Here is a 19798-nt window from a genome sequence, read left to right as displayed (position 1 = left end):
CGCTAAAAGAGAAACACATTAGCCCTCTTCTAGCCATGCTGGCCCTGGCTCACCCTCTCTCATCCCTGCTATGCCCCTGCAGCGGCCCCGGTCCAGCTGCGAGCTCTGGTCTTTTCCTCCGTCCACTACCCACCTCTCCCCTGCCTGTCATTCCCGTCAAACCCTCTCGACTTCTCCAGGGACACACACACTCACACACGCAACCAATGCCGCAATTCCAGGGAGAAACATTCCTGTGGCCTACGCAGTACTGACTACGAATACCTTACTCACTCACGGAGTACTGTATGGGATATAGACACCAAGAGCTTGACTGCTTTCAGATGACGCTGGCGCCGTTTCGACTCCATCGCCGTTTGCAGACATCCTCACTGGCTTTTATTCCATCCGCCCGAAGCCGTGTCTCTGACTATCCTCTAGCGCCTCTTCTACCGTCCGCTTCTTTGATGTCCTCGTCGGCTTTCGTTGTCAACTCATACGCCATCCGCACTTTCCCATCAGATTGAATCGACTTGAGACGGCATCGCATTTCATCCTATCAGCCACCGCTTCTCCACCTCAACTGCCTAGCTGACTTTGCGGCGTCATCGGTCGAGCCGTTTGTTTCCCCAAAAACTCCAACACCAAGACCAGTAGGAACCGGCTATCGTCCCGGCTCCGGTTGTTGGCGGCAGTCAGCGTTGTACAGTTTCAGGCCGTCTCCCCAAAGAGTCAGAACATGGTGAGCAAGACAACAATGGAGGACGCCATCTCGGGAGCCGGATCGTAGCCTGTGTCATACATGGCTGTGTGTGGCATGTCATTGCAACTTCACATTACCCACCTCCATCTTGGACGCCTAACCCGGAGGGGAGCTCATCAATCACCGCTGCTCTGGTATCGAGCGCATTCCTGCACCACTTCGGAAACACTTCGTACTCCATACACGGTGCCACGGGCTGGTTTTCTTCTCAACGACACGCCAGCCACTATTATACCCTTCACATGCGTCATGCGTGCCATTTCCATACAACGTCCTATGTTGGTTCGCAAATCGCATCACATCAGCTAGAAAACAGCCACCGTCGTTCCTGACTCTTGCGACTCTGCACTAGTCCTGCTCATGTGCCGTTCCGAGCCTTTAATGCGACACAACACCGCTTGCTGGCCTTGCTCTGCGGCTGCTCCTGCCGACAACGACAGGGGAGACAAGAGAGGCGAACAAAAATGGCCGCCGGAGACTTTTCGTCACTTGACGCAGACGTACGGATACGGATACCTGTAATTCCAGTCTCCAGCTTGAAGTCGTTGTCAGAGAGACGGATCTCGAACGCGTCGGTCGATGAGAATCTCCATACCTCTTCCCCCACCGCTACTTTAAGAGACATCAGCATCAGACCATATCTTGTAAACCAAGAACTGTCCCCTCTCTCGTCACTTTTTTGACCGCCGCAGCATCCGTGGAGCATACTGGTACGCCGCGCACTTTGTCTCCTACGACGCCGCGGAGCGGATCTCAGGGACCGAACCTTCGACCTTGCTCCCCACTCGTTCTCATCCGCACAGGTGTCCAAGCTTTTTTATCGCCGCCTCAGTGTACGCAGTATGCAGCATCCAAGTCTGGTCTGGTCTAATTAGTCCAGCGACATATCAGATCTAATTGTCTTGAACCTGCAGTTGGGCGGGCGGGCGGGCGCACTCAAATATGCAGCACATGCAGGCCTCGCATGGCATGGCATCGCGTTGCATCGCATCAGCCATCAACGCTAATAAAGGGACCCAAGCCAATGCCCATGTGGCCTCTCCAACATGAAGCCAGTGAGGCCGCACTCATCTCGCATCGCACGCCCGACTGGCTAGTCGCCGTCATAGATTAGTCCTGAATTACAGGCTCCCACAGGTACCTAGACAGCTCGAGTTGTAATTCCATCATGGCCACTCGAAGCCCTCCTGTCTCCGCCACCTCGCCAACCTCTCCGCCATGATGCTGCACCGTTGCGGAGATCTCAATGCATGCAGCACACCATGGCCTCCGAGGGATCCATCAACCTATCTACTGTGCCTTGCCTTTCCATGCGCGCCTCCTGGACTAGACGGTCTAGTCTACACAGTAGACCGGCCTGCGCCGCTCGTCCCTAGTAAAAACTGGCCTGTCGGGCAAATACTAGCTGGTCATGTGCGGGAATTGGGCCAGGGCTCTTGACACTCAGCCGTCCAAGATGGTGTCGACTTGCTTGCTTTGCTGCAGAAGTTCCGGCAATCAGCTACGGGCGATGTCCTACTTTGGACAGGCCAGTGCAGCCGACATCCCGCTTCAGCTCGTTGCTCCCGAATAACGCAGTCCTATCTACCATTTTGAGCATCAGCGCGCCGCTGCCCTCTCCCACTTTTACAATGCCCCTGGCCGTCGGCAGTCGAACCGATTTCGATTAAGGTGTCTCCGTGCAAGCCCGGCACCTTGGACGTATGGATTGCACCGACCATCTGGTCAGTGTCCTGCTTGGGTTTCTCGCCTTACATCTGTGCTAGAGAAGATTTTGCCTGCCGCCGCACCCAACGACATCCAAGTTTGTACCGACACGTCTCGTTCCCTACGGATATGCATCCCCCGCGTTCGAAAAGAAAACGAAGGCAGTGCCAGCGTGCCGCTTGAAGACGTAACGCTTATGACAGATCAAACGCACGCAATATCTCTGAACCACCTAACGTATGCGCCCCTGGCTCAACGTCGCCAATCTTGCAGGGCACTCAGGAGCGGAAGCGGCCAGGATCAGGGTTGACCACACAGAAGACGGATTCAAGGAGCGGACAAAGCACCCCAATCCGGGGCCGAACAATGGGTCTGTTATCGACGGCCTCTCATCTCTCATCTCGCTGACGCTGGAGCATTAGAGCATTCAGTTCAGCCCCCATCAGAGACTGCATCGTCATCAGCGATCGTCCCCTTACGCCGCAAGCGCTGCTATCAGCTCCTAAACCCAGATTGAACTACTCGCCCGAGCTCTGCGCTCGCCACTGTGTTTCCGTCCGGCCGATCAAGCCAACCGCTTTATGTCTCGGGTGGGGTCTTTGCACAGCTTGTTCAGCTTACCAAGTACGGCCGGCCCGGGATAACGTCCGCCGCCGAACCCCGGCGATATCGCCGTAGTCCTTAGTCCGCTCCGAGTGGTACAAAATCATCATTTCTCACACTCTGCACGGATACTCCGTGGGGATACAGACATCCGTACGGACTCAGCACTCATACCTTGTTTTGCCAGGCTGTCAGACCATCCGTCGACCGACTTGACCTGGACCTCATGCGAGTACCGAGGCTCTAGCTTGATGGGCGCCCCGAAACAGCCTAGTTGGTTGGCAGCACGCAGGTGGCTTGCGTTTGAAAGGCGGTTGGTGCAGTGCAAAGACGATGCCCCTGATCCACCTCTGAGGAGCCTCTCCACATACTTTAACCCTCTTCGCTTGCTTTTTCCTCTTAGACCTAAGCAAGACTCGATCATCTTGGCCAGTTGTCAATCGCGTGGCACTGATGCGGGTTTAACGCCAGAAATGCCATCTTGGACATGACAGTCAGTCTTACCGTCTAACAGAAGGTCCCCGACATATCCACTCATACCCCGCCAAGGTCCAGATCAACATTGAGATTCTCGTGTGGCTTGCGATATGCGCCAATAGCTTCGGTCAGTCAGGGACTTGAGTGCCTCGGACTCCCAGTTCAGCAGGCATATTTTACAGTTGCCTTCATAGCATAGGTGCGCAGTGAGATGTGCCAATAACGAGCCAGTGCTGGCACACTTTTACTCTCTCTCTCTCTCTCTCTCTCTCTCTCTCTCTTCTCGGCGGCAGATACAAACAGTGTCTTGCATCAGAGAGATGAATTCGTCTTCATATTCCGGATACAGCACCCGTCAGACCGTAGACGGGTTCGCTGAGTATTGCCTTACGTCCGCAGTGTCTCACAAACCCTACGAAAGCGATCTGTAATACATTCTGACACTGCGGACCGCACCCTTGCCAATGAGCACAAGCCGCCTCAGCACTAGCCACTTTGAAGTAGTATTGGGGGCATCGTATTCTTTCGAATCGTGGAGAGACGGGGATATTGACTCGTACCTTGCGCTGAGGATCATGAAGAACTGGGGGTGACTTTCGCCTTTTGCTCATTATTTGAGCGGTCCGTTCCTGTGTGCCCGCCCACGACGCCCTCCGAAGCAGGTCGACTGGCTTCCAGATCACGGAAACCCCCATCATGGGATTCTCGCCCTGGGTGATCCCACAGCAGCTGGTCGCACTAGATGACATGTCTGAGACATGAGCTAGGGTCGTTACACCTCATCAAGCGGTGATGAGAAGCTATCCCAGCCATTTGGTTTGTATCCCTCCAAGGAAACAGGAAACGAGTCGTTGACCAAAGTTCTGTCTGGAGAATGCATCAGTCCGTAGGCCACGGCGAGAACTGGGATCGACAGGGTAGCGTCTCGAAAAAGCCCGTCCCTCGTTCCGACGTGCTAATTGATGATCCTCGTGCGGAGGGGCAACGTGGTGTAGCGGGTCAACAAGCTATATCCACCTCGAAGCGAGGACGATCGCGAGGTCTCGAGGTTGCAGTCTCCTCCGACAAGTTAATTACGCACCCTCTCCACAGACCACGGCGACCACTGAGCTTCAGGCGCACCCTGCACGTAAGCTTACTCTCGTCACTACTCAGAACCCAGAAACCCGGAGTTGGCACTCTGTTGGGGGGGTTGGCAAAAACCTGCTGCCTAAGTCGCAGTGTAAATGAGCGCCATGCAACACCGGCCCGATGGCGAGTCAGGATGGAGTGCGATTTCGGGAAACGTTGCACGCGGAATGTCTCGCTCAAGTGCTGGCGCTGGGAGTCGGCCGACCCGTACCAAGATCGAGAAAAAAGGCTTTACGGTTACGGAGCATGAGGTGACGCCCTTTTGAAATTTGGAGGATTCGACGTTGCACGAGGCTTGGCCCGACCGATAGCATCTTTGCGAGGCGGCGGCTCCCAGAGTGCCGGATGCCAACAACGACAAGATGGGCTGGGTTCGGACATTGCTCCTTTGTTCGCGTGGTGGCTGACAGCCCACGTCAACGTTTTCGAGGAGTTGATCAGGAGAACGAAGGCTTCCAGAAACATGTGAAGCCTTTCGGTGCCAATGGCTGAAAGGGAGCAACAGGTAAGAAGACGCGCAAGCGTGCTGCAGAACGGCCAGTGACATTCGTCTCATGTAAGTGGTTCTCGATCCGGCGCATATGGCTGCCTTCATCCACGACGGTGCCTGAGCTCTATCCTGGTACCAGTCTCGCTATGAGGACGGACACATTGATTGCCAGGCGCGAGGATACAGAGCTGATACTAGCGCCCTTTGTACGCAAAGGAGCCGACGCTTTCAAATCGGTCTTTCGGGGCCAAGGCAAGGCTTCCTGTTTGCAGTCCAACGGTTCTGGCAACGTGCTCACGAAGATGGCCCATTTCCTTCGATTCTGGTGCTACCATCCGATGGAGCCTTTGCAGTTGTGGAAAGGACTGGACGTACTCAAGGTGAAGACTATCCTCTCAGAGACTGCGCTCGCCCAGAAGCCGTCCGTGAATTCATATACGTGATTTAGGGAGAAGGCAAACCGTAGGCGATCATGGTTGTCATATGATATGCGTCGCTTTTGACGTCCTGGTGACGTAGCAAAGGAGGGAACAGACGACATTTCTGTCTTATACCGATATGGACTATTCATCAGAGGCAGGCATACGGTCCTGTCATTGAGAAGTCTCTAGCAATGTGAACTAGTGCTCGGCGAAAGATTACATGCTCCTGGTCTGCCATATAAATAGATCCCTATTAAAGGCGGTTTACAGCTTCAGTAAGAGACCGCAGGATTGAACGTGTACGTTCTCTCGGGCCTTATGCACCGCTGTTGTAGTTGCAGTCTTAGTCCAGCGCCAGGCATTTCTCTTTGGTGGGTGTGGCTTATATCGGGCTAAGTGACTTCTTCTCAGTATTCCGTCCTGTCCAGGTGATCATACTTGATGGAATACTTGGATGTTGGAAGTGGCGGGCAAACACGAGAGGCGGCTGAGAGAGTTTCGCTTTAGGATGAAGCCTGCGAAGTTCCTCTTGGGTCTTGCGACTTTGGTAGCTCGAACAGTTGACACTTGATGCGTCACCTCTATGAAAAAGACAATAGCGAAAGGAATGGTCCAGGCTCAAAATCCCTCCTAAGTTGAAGGCGGGACATACTGAGGATTACTTTGCCCTTTTATCCCAACTCTCATATTGATACCAGTGGGCAGAGGCAGCCAGCTCCTGTGTTACTATGATGATGGAGAGCGGAGTAGAATCCGAAGGGATCACGAGCTTTGTCGTGGGCGTCATTTAGATCTCATGGGGTTCAGGTAGGGCTCCTGCCATTTGGTTTTGTATCTGGATAGTTTGCTTCGAACATGACGTGTTGATTTTGCAGAAAGTGCAGGACTATGATGAGAAAGTGATATGATGTCGGCTTTACGATCCCGAACGGCTGTTCTGCCGACGAGGCGGATAGAGGGGATGTTAACTAATTAGCCCCTACGTCTTCTGGTTTAGTAATTGACTTTTCGAAATATGAGTTCATGTTTGACATTTCTGGCCAGAGAGATATACTTTGCCCAGTCGTGTCCAGGAACTGTGAAGTCAAAATCGACGACTCAAAGTCACTGCCAACGCCACCATCGACTCGTTCCACTTGTAAGAGAGCACGACCGACTCGAATCAATCTGATCGACCTGGATCGGGCCGCCGTTTCTGTTCCTATGGTGTATTATAGGTTGAGATGCCATCATTCGGATATAAAGGAGCATCGGGCTGTGATTCCACCCCATTTTCGAATTGTCCTCGGCCTCGGTGTTTCCATCGACATCAGGTCTCGTAATCCATCGAGTCCCGCTCGTGGAAACAACCTGGCATCTACTCTACCTGCCCAACGTTGCCCAAAAATGAATTACCTTTAGATGCTAAATTCGTGGTCAGACCTCTCGGACATACTCCGCCAACCGGCTAGCATTGGTCTCGTTCAGTCTGCTAGTTCAGGGAAGTCTCTGTGTTAAGAACGTCAAAACGTCCACGTAGTTTCTGCTGGCTAACGTGTCTTCATTCCGACTCCAGAGTCAAATGCCAGAATATCTCCTACTTAACCTGAGTGAGCTGTACCTAGTGAGCGGCAACGAACCACAACGTTTGCCTCGATTCAGGGTCCAACCTTGCATCAAGCGCACGTTTTCCCCCTATTGGAGTTCCAGCACGATTCCATTTCTGCACTATGCTCACCTTTTTCTCCTAGCGGATTTTCTTGTTAAGGCTTCTCTCAATTGGATGGGTTTACGGGATGCCAATTGCCATTATTCATGGGCATGCATCAGCGTCGTCGCAATTAGCGGTGGTCCGATGCACGGGACGCACCGGATCGGCGCGCTTCCGGGGCGCGGTTTCGAGTCGGTGGGCTTTCTTGTTTTGGTACACCTGTTTGGCGGGTATGGCGGCAGTAAAGGAAGCGAATAGGGCAGATTCATGGCACTGAAGGGATTTTACGATGGGAGTCTCTGTCGATGTCGAAGGTTGATGGGATTTTTCTCTCTATTTGTTTGATGCGTTGATGCTTCACGTGAGTATAGTTTGGTTATTGCGGTGTCCCACTCGCGGCTTTCAGGTTGCATTATAGCCTTTTCGAAACCTCCTTGATTGGAAGTTTGGTCGTTGCACTTACTCAGCCTATATTCGATTGTTCTATAACAGCGTTGGAAAGGTTGGGCGAGACTTTTTTTACTCGCGAGTACACGCATCGTACTTCCATCCGGCAACCGAGGCCGCGCCCCGAAGGACGCCCGCCCGCTCGCGAAAACAAAAAAGGAGAGAGGTGTGATAGCCGCGCTTCGCAATGGCAGCACTCCTATCAACATCGGCGTTGAGACGCAGGCTGAGGACGGCCATCGACAACGACTCGCCCGGGAGGCGGCTATGGAGTTGGAGCGGGCCGAGTCAGGAGGCGGAAGAAAAGGTTGCCAAGCCGGCGGCTTCGCTACTCCCGTGGGAGGAGTTACGTGAGTCAACTAGGCTACCTTGTGAAAGTTTTCTTGCTTTGAGTTGAAGAGTTAACGCTCAAGTGTGTAGCTGAGTGGCAACAGTGAGTTTGTTTCCTCGTGGTATACTGGACCAAGCAACTGATTGAGTCAAGATGTGGGAGCGATCATATCAAGACCGGATATCGGTGAGTATGTCTGAATAAGGGTGATGTTTTCTTGATGAATTGTTCTAATGGAGAATGAGATAGACCAGCTTGTGGCTCCGTGGCAGGCTGTTTCGCCAGTTGGACCTATGCGCATAATGAGTCGGGTGAGTTGAAGTACAGCATCAGGCTGGTAAAATATTACAATCTGATAGCGAGAACAGTCAACATCTACTCTCACGTGATAGGAGCCATAATCTTCGTTCTGCTGCCATTCTACGTCTTCAGCGATGAAATACCAGCCAGATGGAGCATCGCCTCAACCGCAGACGTAGTCGTCTGTACAGCCTACGCTGTCGGGGTGACAACATGTTTCGTCCTTTCCACGGCGTAAGTTCACTTTCGTTATCAACTTTTCCTAGTTTCGTCCTTTGTCTCCCGACATGTTCAGAAAGGTACAAAGCTGACCACCCTTCAAGCTTCCACACCCTCATGTCCCACAGCGAATCCATGTACCTCTCGGGCATCAAAGCCGACTTCCACGGCGTCCTCGCCTTAATGTGGTCCTCCGTCTTCCCCCTAGCGCACAACGTGTTCCCCTGCTCCCCGGCCACGCGGGACGCCTACGTCGGTCTGACGGGCCTGCTGGCCGCCCTCTGCGCCGCGGCGACGGCGAGGCCGGATCTGGGCGCCGTGGACTTGGGACACCACCGCGCCGCGTTGTTCGCTGCGTTTGGGCTCGCGGCGTTTGTGGCGCCTATCGGGCATGGGGTGGTGCTGGCTGCGGATGGTGGACGAGAGGTGTGGGATAAGGTTGGTGGGTGGTGGGTTTTGGGGACAGCGGGGTGGAATTGTGTTGCTGTTTTGGTGTATTGGGCCAAGGTGAGTTGTCATTGCTCTTGCGTTTACGTGACTTCTGACTTCGTGTTTCTTGCGGGGAGTGTGGTCGTTGAACTTGATGCGTGGGCTACGGGAGACTTTGCTAATTGTTTTTGGGTCAGTTTCCGGAGAGATGGTTCCCGAGGACGTTTGACTTACTTGGGGCCAGTCATCAGTTGATGCATATCTTCGTAGGTTGAGATCTTCTCCTTTGAAGTTGCTCAGGTATAATACCGCTCGAGAGACGTACTGATATTCTTAGGTTTTGGCTGCTGCTCTTTCGTATGCAAAGGCCGTTGTGGTGGCTTTCGACTATAGACATGCGCAGGAGCTCGTGTGCTGAAGGTTGAGTTTCGGGCATACAGACATGCTGGACGGCTTGGAGAGACATACGAGAGGGCGAGCTGTCATCGAAGGGCGCTGTGCTCGTCGAAGAGGAAGAGTCAAAGATATATACCATATATACCATACTGTAGACTGGCATCATACTTTGATGGTCAGATCGATCTATAGAAGAGCTCAGAATAAGACGAAGTCTAAATAGGAATCTATGTATCCAATAGAAATAATGCTTCCAAAGATTTTACATCCAGTGGTACCTCTCAAACAACACCGATTCTCCACGAGCTGGATTACTGTCCACCGACATTGACAACAACCTTCCCGCGTGCCCTCCCACTACCAACAATGTCATACCCGTCCACAGCCTCCTCAAATCCAACCTCTCTCTCCACGACGGCCTTGATCCTCCCATCCGCCAGCATAGCAACAACCTCCTCCATCAAGGCCTTCCCAGGATCCATCATGGCCGTCGCAGCCCACCGCCTCCCCGTGCCGCCCAACCAAGTCGAACGGGGCCACAGCGCATTCATCTGCATCTGCCAGCCCGCCTTGACGAGAGCCCCGACGGACTGGTCAGCCGGCTTGATCCCCACAGCAGAGTACACGCCATCGGGCTTCAGATACTCCGCGCAGTGCACATAAACATCGTGCACACCAACACAATCAACAACAGCATCGAACCTTGTCCCCTCAGCCCCAAACTTCTCCCCCAACACTTTTGAGACGGGCACCGGAAGACTCGCAGTATAATCCACGACCTCGTCAGCGCCGAGCCCCAACACCGTCTCCGCGTTCCGCCCCGAACAGACGCCGACGACGTGGCCCTCCCGCCCGACGATGGCGCGCGCCATCTGCACGGCCAGAGACCCGATGCCGCCGCTGGCGCCGTTGACGAGGACCCTGTCGCCTCGCTTGAGGCTCGTTGCGCGGACGGTCACGGCGGCGGTGCAGCCTGCCGTCATGACGCAGCTCGCGTCGCGGAGGGAGACGTGGGAGGGGACGGGGACGGCGTAGCGTGCGGGCAGGAGGACGTGTTCTGCCAGGGCGCCGGTGCCGGTTGGCCAGGCGTAGGATATGGGGAGGAAGGCTGCGACGCGGTCGCCCTGTGAGAAGAAGCGGGAGGTGCTGCTCTTGACTGCTGCGGTTGTGCTTGGTTCGGCGTTGAGAGCCGACGACGTACCCACATTGGAATCGGACCCGGGAACGGATTCGGGGCTCCACACATCCGTTACGGTCCCGCTCAAGTCCCAATCCGGCACCGCCGTCTTGGCGCGCACGGCGCCGGGTAGCTTGGTGATGTAGAGGTGTCCGCCCGGATTCAGAGCCGCGTGTGCGACTTTTACGAGGAGCCATTGGTTGCCGTCGGCGGCGCCGGGGACGGGTTTGGCTTTTGCGAGGAGTTGGGTTGTTGGTGGGAGGGTTGGGGTTGGTCTGGAGATGAGGGAGAGGACGGAGCGGGGGGTGCCGCGGTTGGTGAATGTCCAGGCGCGTGATGAGGCCATGTTTCTTTCAATCTAGGTAGCTGAGAATGAATTCTTGTCCGGGTGGACGAGAGCTTGATGAGTAGAGATTTTGGTGGTATTTGGTCTTGTCAGGAGTCTAGAGATAATGTGTGTAGAGCAAAGGACTCAGAGAAAGTGATGTTTGGTTTATAAATATCGCACATTCTCCGAATCTCCCTTGTCAAGTTCCAATGAGTTCTTATACGAATGCCATAACTGCACTTGGTCAAGAGTTGTCGTCAGAATCGGCGGAAGTCGGCGCTGCCTAACGGTTAAACATAACGGTCTGACGAGGGCGATCCTGCCACATTATACACTCGTAGCGAAAGGGCCAATCGCAGCCAAGTAAGAACGCCACATTTCGAAATACAAGAATAACGTTTCTTTCTTCCTTTTCTCTCCCCCGCGACCCCGACGAAAAGAGATAACTAAACGGTCGCTTGCGTGTTACCATTTAGTACTCCATCTTGCCTTCCGTACTCGTTAAGTTGAGTTGGACGCCATGACGGAGATCGTTACGATTGCTTAGAGATGATTTCGGCCGTTGGCGAGAGACCCTGCCGCCTATTCGATCAGAGAGTCGAGACTGCTCACGAGGTGTTGCAATCGAACACGAAGGGTTGCATTTTATAGTCGATCTACGGATACCTTGGACTGGCCGACTTTGATTGGCCTGCTAGCTATCGGTAGGTCAAGGGAGATGTTTTGAGAGAAGGCAAAATTCAGAATTAAGCCACAATTTGAATCCTCGGCTTTTGACGCTGCGACTAACTTCTGCACCTCTCATGCTATAATATGCTCCCGGGCTAGGATTGTAGTTTCGGGTATTTTTCTGGGCAGGCTGGAACACCAACAGTGGTCGTCGGAAGAAAGTTGGCCAGGTAGCATCGGTATCAGGACACTGCGTTCAACGTAACACTGGTCCCAGCTGAGATTCAGATTCGAGTGACTACTGTGTAGACGAGATCCAGTGTCACGAGCCCAAGTTCAATGTTGTGGCCATGCATGGCTATACCTTAGGCGGTGGATGGCGATGTTTTGCAATGTAGAGAGATTGCTAGGTGTGGCAAATGAAGCCTGTAGCATTTGAATCAATTTATCGGCACATCTACGGCAAGTCTACCAAGTGATTGGGAATTGGAAAAAAAGGGTCTATCCGAACTGAAAACATGCGACCACAAAAACAATCAAAAAAGACGCGACGTGCAGCTGACACTTCTTCTTTGAGCTGAATGAGTCGCCAGTTTGCCAGGTTCATCGCATTGAACCGCGTGGCACGGGCGACGTCTCACTGGCCTCACTGGCAGTCACGACTCATCACCAGTTGGGAGGAGTGGGACGATTTGTCTCGACACCGTTCGGGTCAATCCCCGCCCTGAATGGGAAAGTCTGGTCTGGTCTGGTGGGCTGTGTGGCACAGCGGCACCGGCACCAAAGGGCGGCGTGGGCGTCCCCGGGCATACCTAGGTACCTAATGGGAAGTGGAGAGGGAAGACACTTTGTGAACTTTTGGGGCGTCGAAAGCGAATTTCCCACCCAATGACAGTCTTGCCGCAGCTTAGTGGCCCCTCCCCTCTCCTGGGGAAAGAAGACCGGCGACTTGAGCTGAGAGTCCAGTCCAGCCGTAGACTGAGGGGTCCCTTGGGTGGCCAAAGGGGGCCAAGACTTTGGGATGCAGAATTCGGGGCCTGGAACCTTGTCGTGCCTGTCACGCTTGTCCACCGGAAAGCCAAAATAACCACCACCACCCAAAAGCCAAGGGCAATTTATCCCTGGTGTGTCTGCCTGCCTACCCAGGTGCCCAGGAACGCATACGGCCGTCGGCAACACACCACCATTCCTTTCTGTCTTTCCCATCCCCTCACGACTCTCGTTTTTTTCTTGTTACCTGGCTGGCTGTTGTTGTTTTCGTCTTTGCTGCTGTTGGAGCATTTGTCTACGCCTTGGCCGCCCGCATCAATCCTACCATCGAGACCATTCACCAGGCATCTCATATCGAAAACCACCGACCTACCTCTTCTTCCCCACGACAACACCACAGCACCATTCCCTCAACATGTCGATGCCAGGCGCCTTCTCTCCCGATCTGTCACCCTACGAACCAGACTCCAAGAAGGACAATGTTTCCGCTGCCGCCGCCGCCAACCCGCCACCTCTCCGTCTAAACCAACCCTCCGACGCCTTCTCCCTCCACACAAACGATCCCTACTACGACGACATCGCCACAGCCTCGTCTTCCAACGCCGGCGACCTGCCTCCGTCCTACACTGACGAGCCCTCGTCGCTCGACCCCAAGCACAACATAACTACCACCGTGACCCCGCTCCTGGCAGACGAGTCCGGCCACTCCCCGCTTCTCTTCCGCAGGGACCCCGAAACCGGTGCCGAAATCCACTGCTCACGCCGCCTCGACACCGACCCGGCCTTTCTCGAGTCCCACATCACATCTCTCGCCCAGTCGCCACCGAGACCCTACCTGCGCGTCCGCGGCACCCACACCGAGAGCATCCGCAAGCGCGACGACAAGACGGAGAGCAAGACCGTCGTCGACTTTGACGTCCGCGTCGAGCTCACCCCCTACCTCTACCGCGACATCGCCACCCGCCGCTCCTGGCGTGAGCTTCGCACCGCAGACAACTTTTCAAAGGTCCGCCGCGGAACCGTCTTCCCCACACGTGCCCCAGGCTTCGGCGGCAGGTCTTCGGGTGCTCGAGGCGGCGCCGCCGGCGAGGAGGTGAGCAAGGAGCCGCCCACGCTGCGGGAGTGGTGCCACCGCTACTGCGCCTCGCACGCGGGCCTCAAGACCTTTTCACTCCTGCGCACCGTGCCGGGGTTCGACGACGACGAGCGCCTCAAGGCCCGTCTCGAGGACCTCGTTCGCGCCACAAACTACCGCGGCCGCATCGACGTCTCCTTCCCCGTCCACGACAGCACGGTCGAGATCTACAACACGTGCCGCGTGAACCGCTGGCGCCAGACCACCTGGATCCGCTGGCTGTTTTACCTGACCTTCCTCTGGATCTTTGCGTGGCCCTACCTCTTCTTCCGCACCAAGCGCTTCGAGGTCGTCGAGGCCGAGTGGGCGTTTTCCAGACGCCGCAGAGATCCCCAGACGGGTGCGGCGCGCGGAAGGGAGTACGTCAGCCTGTCCGAGGTGGACCTGTACAACATGTGGGCGCGGGCCATCTCCAAGGCCGTGCTGGAGAGGAGGCAGGGCGAGCTGGACCAGCGCGACCTGCGAGATGCCGAGGGGAGACAGGACACGAGCTTCGAAGACGTCCTCGCGGGGATCGATCAGGAGACGACGAGAGGGCTCGTGAGGGCTGGTGTTAGTGCTATGAATGTTGTCAATCGGCACTTTGGATGGGGAGAGGATCGTTGATCTTCGGTCTCGCTCGAGCACAGCATGCTTTTTTCATTTCCTCGTTCATTGGCTGTTTTGTTCATTGACTTTTGGTTTCGTTCCCTCGGCTGGGTTACTTTGCTCGTTTTCCTGTCGTTTTCCATTTGCTCAAGGCTGGAAGTGCGGGTGTTTTGCTTTCTTGTTTTTTCCTTTTCCTGCATTGCCTCGTAATGATTCCCAGACTGTGACGCATCATGATTCTTTCTTTGCCCTTTGGGTTCGGGAATACCACTGTTTTGGCATAGGTAGCGAGGGTTCAGAGTACTTACGAAAAGCACAGCATGATATATATATTCATACGTACTACCCAATCAAGATGAATTGCTAGCAAATATGATTTCCAATATTTGTGCATTGGGTGATGTGCAAAGCTCCGTCTGTTGGGAAGAAAAAGAAGCAGAGAATGTTCATGTGTAAGAAGGAAGAGGAGGAGAAGGAGAAGGAGGGAAATATCATGTTGCACCCGAAGCTTCCGTCCCATGTCTCACAAGCGGACTGGACCCCTTCCGCTTCGTGTAAGCACGCTCGAGCATCGTTAGGGTCTAGCTCCGTCCGGAAGGCACGGGCGACCGAGAGTAGTTTTTTTTGGCAAAGGTCACCTACCAATTGGACGAGTATGTACAGACCGTCCGCACAGAGTTAGGTAATCTGGACCCTGCGCCGACGGAACCCCGCCGTTTTGTGGTGCCCCGCCATCCCACCTCACCTCACCTCACCTCAGTCAATCTCATTGCGCCTGAACGTTCGAAAGCTCAAACACTCGCAGAGCTCGCCAAGTTTGTTTACCAACGTCGTGTCGTTCAACGTTCCATCCTCTTCAACAACAAGAACGCCTTGAATACGCAGAAATCAAGATCTACCAACAACATCGAGAAAAGAAGGAAAGGCGACAGAGTTATGGAAGTCAAGAATCCGCGCCGGGTGTTGGCGGTCTCGCTTGCGGACTCGACGCAGCATTTGAGTAGAGTCATTAAAGGTTGGTAAAAACGGCACTCTCTATTTTTCTCCTGTTCGTTTACGTGAGCCTTGGCATCTGGCTATTGCATCCTCAAACAGAAGCTCTTGACCTCATGTATCTCATGCTCATGAGATGAAAGGGGAAAGAAGCCCGCATCACATGAGAAACTACGCAACGGCATCCTCATGATCTCACCGCAACCCGTCACATTGCAAACTTTCCACGCACTCTCACTAGATGCCAACACTTTGTGGAAGTATCGTACTAACGCGGGAAGGGTAGACCTCACGGGCACCCACCCAGAACCGGCATCCACAACCCTCGCGGGCACAACGCACATCCTCCCCATCAAGACGAGCTACTACACCGCCGACGTGCCCATCTGGCTGGACCTCGTCGACTCCCCGGCCGAGTGGTCCGCCTCCTTTCTCTCGCCCGAGGCCAAGGAGGTCCTCACCGTGCTGGGCGGGCTGGCTGTTGTTTTTGCGCTGCCTTCTTCTCCTTCATCATCGTCTTCGACATCAGCCCCGTTACCGGCAGATAGTACCACCCCTGCGCCGGCATCAGTAACAGTACCGGCAACGACCCCCCAGCCCTCGCCAGAGGACACCCGCGCGCTCATCACCGAGGTCGGGAGGGTCGTTCGCGAAGGGCTCGGCGGGTGGGGATGGGACGGCGTCGGGTTGGGTATCGGCGTCGGGGATGGGACGGCGGACGAGTGGGAGGATCTCTGCGCTGAGTGGGGACTCGAGTTTGTGCAGGTTCGTGGGGGTAAGAAGGATGATGGCCGGAACGAGTTTGGAGGTTCGTCACATCCCCTTTCTTGTCTCTTCTTTTCCGTTTCTGCCCTTGGCTCTCTCTCTTGCTTCGGATCATTCAGTCTGCGGTTCATACCCCTGAGCCGTGATTCAACACTTGAGGGCCGTTTTGGGAGGAAGGGGCCATGGGAGAGTAGAGCACCTTTGTCCCGGAACCTACCCCTATCCGGCACAACATAAAAGGTCCGTCCATGCTGACATCCCTTTGCCAGAGAAATTGGGCATAGCAAGAGTCCTCGAAGCCCTCGAATCCAACGACTGGGACGCCGCAGACGACATGGACGGCCCATCAGACCTCGATTCGGACCTCGACACCGCCGCCGGTGATTTACCCAGGAAACCCAGACCTCTAGCAGGCGGCACCAGCAACGACGACGACGGCGACGACAACGACGATTTCGACCTCGACGACCCAGAGAACCTGGATTTCGGCTTCGACAGAGCGGATTTCGAAGGGCTGAAGAAGGCGATTTGGAACCTCGAGCAGGAGCCGGAGGATGAGGATGAAGTAGTAGAAGGGGGAGCAGCGGACACGGCAAAAGCAGCGAGTGGAAGCGCAGGAGGCGCTGCTACCACCGAAAAACCGGACTCGGCGAAGACGACGCAAGAGAAGAAGGCCGAGGACGCAGAAAAAGAGGACCTGAACGCCGAGGACGTGGAAAAGATTGAGCAGATGATGCGTAAGTTGCAGGCTGTCCGGGACCTCAGCGCGGGGCTGCCCGAGGACCAGAGGCGGAGGATGGCGAAGAAGGCTGTTGGGGAGGTGATGAAGGAGCTTTGAAAGGGGGGCTGTAGATAAATGCGCTTCTGGCTCCTCTGATCTGGTCTGGTTTCGGGGGTTGGGCCGTTGATGTTTGGTCAGTCGTGTAATCATGACAGCTGCGCAGACTTCATGTCACTGGAAACAAAACACAAAAGGAAACACCTCTGAGATGGAGGCGGGATTGGAGAAGTGGCTTGTTGGACGGCTCGCTCTGGGAGCGGGTTTTTCTTTCGCGAGCAGTTCAAGAGCATAGCCTGTTCGCCTTCCCTTGGGCGGAAACAGTGATGGGAAAGAAATGAACTGGCTGGAACTTTGAACACCCCAAGTCCCATCTCCCAGAAATCTCGTCGACAGAAAGTTTGTACTTGGGGTGGTCTCGGAACCAAGGTCACGGTTCTTGTGTACTATGCAGACGAGAGAGAGAGAGAGAGAGGAAGAGGGACCCTCGGATTGGAAGTCAAAGGCAGCAGTATCAACCTTCAAACCAGAGCTATCTGCTCCCGCCATTACTTGAGAGAGTGGGAAAGGTGGCGTAACGGCATAGATACCCAGGCATGTCAGGTCTGAATAGCACAGAGAAAAGTTAAAAAAAAAAGGTCGAGAAAAATCGATCTCGTCTTCCATATGAAGCAGGAGTATTCGACTTTGGAGGACTCCTTTCCCCTAGTGATGCCTCACCACCTATAGGCCGTAAGCCCAGCCTCTCATAACCCAGACTGCCTACCTCAAGGTTCTGTAGATAATGCGCTGATGATTCCGATGTTTAGTCAGTCATGATAATCCTTTGGTCCATGCAACTGAGCGAATAGTATACCTGAAGCAGTGTGACAGACGCAGGAGGCCATTCGGCTAGGTACTGACATGCAAAGCAATTGGCGTCAGAGTCGACCACTCACAACGCAGTATGAAGATGTCACAAAGGCAATCGTAGTCCCTCTCATCTTCTTAAATCCCAGATAGGCTTATTGATCCATAGGGCGACACAAATCGGCCCATATATGGATACGGCATCAGCTCTACACAACCCGAGAGGCTCGATATACAGCCAACGATATGTTCCGTCTGCACTCCCCGACTGTCCAAATCCACTCAAATTTCTCCCTGTCGTGGGGCCTTGCAACGTCCATCTTCAACCAACTAGCGAAGAGCCTGTCTGGAGGCATTCGTCGTGGTATTAAGCCGTAGCCCGTGAAGTTGCAAGTGACCATGCTGAAAACATTATGGAGCAACAACGAACGTCAGCCATTACATCCAAAAGGGGCACCACATAGGGGTAAAGTCTCCAGAAACATGGCTTTCTGCCGATCTCCCGTGAGCAGACAAAGTGAAGGCTATCCAGAAGACGTAGATCCTGGGATTTTCTAGCAAAATGCTGCCCCGGCTGTGTATGCTCAAGTTGGCATATTCCATGAATCACCAGGCCTCTCCTATGCCTTCCAGTCTTCGACACGCCGCGTGGCATGCATAGAGTGTTGCTTCTTAGTGCGAAAACGGTCCCATTTCAATATCTTGCGCAAGCTGACCCGTTTTGGGCCAGGGAAAACCGAGGGCGTGGTTAAGCAGACATATAGGTTTGCTTTAGACGGCTTGGAAATATAAAGTGAACCCACTCGAATTGAGCAGTTCGGACGGCGGGCGAACGAAGCAGGGAATCCATTAGTATCATGCGGCAAGGCTAGTTGGTGTACCCAGTCAGTCCATAGTGCCAAAGGTCGCTCGTCACTTGGGTTATGCTTCGGGGACGCTCCGCGCCTGAGTTTACCTATACCGAGTCATGAAAAAGAAGCCCTCGGTAGGTCTTGTCAATCGCCGAGAAGCTGGATCAACCCGGGAGAATAGATTGATCCGAACAATTCGACGGTCAAGTCCCGTCTCGGGGTCAAGCAGGTGTCAGCGGGATGCCGGCCAGGGGACCCGTCTCGGTGAGGGCCGGGGAGAACATCAGACGAACGCTAGCGTCGATCCTCTTGCAAGCCCTTGTGCGATCTCGTACAGATGCACGACGTCGACGTCGCAGACAGACGACGAGCAGGGACAAGTCCGGCACAGCCTCTCCATATGGCCCACAGTTTGGTTCATGCCGACGTGGTTCCCCTCCTCACTCCTGTCCCCTCTAGAGGCCCGAGCACGCAGGTCTTTGTAGCAATAGAATGTTCTGCCGCGCATCGCCAAACAATGCGGCGGAGCAGCGTGAGCGTGCTGGAGACTGGCGTCGCATGACTGGTGGTCTTTTTTCTTTCCTTCACGAATCCTCCCTCCTCTGCCGGCGGGGAAGCTAGGCTCAATCGGAAATTTCTCAGCGATGCCTGTAATGCTTGTCGAGGAAGCGATAACCTGCTAAGTTTCAGCAAACTCGATTGGGAATGCTTGGCCCGGTATCACGGTAGTTTTGGGTACCCTGCTGCGCTGTTGGGGGCTTCGCTAGACGCTGTGTTCGTGATCGTTGGTAACCTGTAGTTGATTGCATGCCAGTATAGAGGGCATTTCGTACAGGTAGGCTGTAGCAAAGTCGATTGAGGAGAATGAATAATCGTCCGAGCTTAGTGGTGCGATGCTGTGGGATCTCGAGTTCTGCCTTACAGTCGCTAGTGTCTATCTGGATCGTTGCACAGTATCTCTCATGTAATGTGAAGTAAACAATCGTAAAATGCGCAGTGGACATGCACCATCTTGCACATGAGGCTTCAAAACATTGCAATTGGAGTAAGCGATGGCAACGCGTCAAGGCGCGTTTCTCGATGTGTTGTCGCAGCGTCGCGATGATCATTCATGCCTCGGCAGAGCCCCAGCTTTGTCAACCTGCCCATTGGTCAACTTTCGCGGAGTGATTATGCTCCGTCAGTGGTGGACATGGAGCTGAATGCAGTTGCAAGCGACACGAAGGCTCTGGGCCTTCGGACGTAGCTACGGAAGCAGAACCAGACTTTTGGGACGGTATCGATGGCAACT

At 54.4% G+C, this 19798-nt stretch overlaps 6 protein-coding genes across 6 annotated transcripts; 5 read left to right on the top strand and 1 right to left on the bottom strand.

The window, feature by feature from the left end:
* Nucleotides 1–35: 35 nt before the first annotated feature.
* Nucleotides 36–420, top strand: CCOS01_00545 (uncharacterized protein; the record flags this gene model as incomplete). Its single annotated transcript, XM_060448742.1, has 2 exons — nt 36–220; nt 327–420. 2 exons carry the CDS (start codon nt 36–38, stop codon nt 418–420), a joined length of 279 nt encoding a protein of 92 aa, XP_060320180.1.
* A 1286-nt stretch (nt 421–1706) lies between these two features.
* On the top strand, nt 1707–1856 carry CCOS01_00544 (uncharacterized protein; the record flags this gene model as incomplete). The annotated part of the gene is made up of 1 exon (XM_060448741.1): nt 1707–1856. One exon carries the CDS (start codon nt 1707–1709, stop codon nt 1854–1856), a length of 150 nt encoding a protein of 49 aa, XP_060320179.1.
* Nucleotides 1857–7896: 6040 nt separating this feature from the next.
* CCOS01_00543 (uncharacterized protein) lies at nt 7897–9406 on the top strand (the record flags this gene model as incomplete). Its single annotated transcript, XM_060448740.1, has 8 exons — nt 7897–8059; nt 8130–8142; nt 8194–8226; nt 8290–8351; nt 8409–8574; nt 8664–9066; nt 9186–9254; nt 9326–9406. 8 exons carry the CDS (start codon nt 7897–7899, stop codon nt 9404–9406), a joined length of 990 nt encoding a protein of 329 aa, XP_060320178.1.
* A 289-nt stretch (nt 9407–9695) lies between these two features.
* Nucleotides 9696–10907, bottom strand: CCOS01_00542 (uncharacterized protein; the record flags this gene model as incomplete). Its single annotated transcript, XM_060448739.1, has 1 exon — nt 9696–10907. The coding sequence occupies one exon, from the start codon at nt 10905–10907 to the stop codon at nt 9696–9698; it is 1212 nt and encodes a 403-aa protein (XP_060320177.1).
* Nucleotides 10908–12963: 2056 nt separating this feature from the next.
* CCOS01_00541 (uncharacterized protein) lies at nt 12964–14289 on the top strand (the record flags this gene model as incomplete). Its single annotated transcript, XM_060448738.1, has 1 exon — nt 12964–14289. One exon carries the CDS (start codon nt 12964–12966, stop codon nt 14287–14289), a length of 1326 nt encoding a protein of 441 aa, XP_060320176.1.
* A 1164-nt stretch (nt 14290–15453) lies between these two features.
* CCOS01_00540 (alpha and gamma adaptin binding protein p34) lies at nt 15454–16867 on the top strand (the record flags this gene model as incomplete). The annotated part of the gene is made up of 2 exons (XM_060448737.1): nt 15454–16072; nt 16299–16867. The coding sequence occupies 2 exons, from the start codon at nt 15454–15456 to the stop codon at nt 16865–16867; spliced, it is 1188 nt and encodes a 395-aa protein (XP_060320175.1).
* Nucleotides 16868–19798: the final 2931 nt, after the last annotated feature.

Source organism: Colletotrichum costaricense (genome assembly GCF_030867565.1).
Source record: "Colletotrichum costaricense strain IMI 309622 chromosome Unknown Scaffold_1.1, whole genome shotgun sequence".
In the NCBI taxonomy this organism is placed as follows: domain Eukaryota; kingdom Fungi; phylum Ascomycota; class Sordariomycetes; order Glomerellales; family Glomerellaceae; genus Colletotrichum; species Colletotrichum costaricense.
The sequence above is the reverse complement of the archived record's forward strand: the minus strand, read 5'-3'. Positions and strand labels throughout refer to the sequence as shown.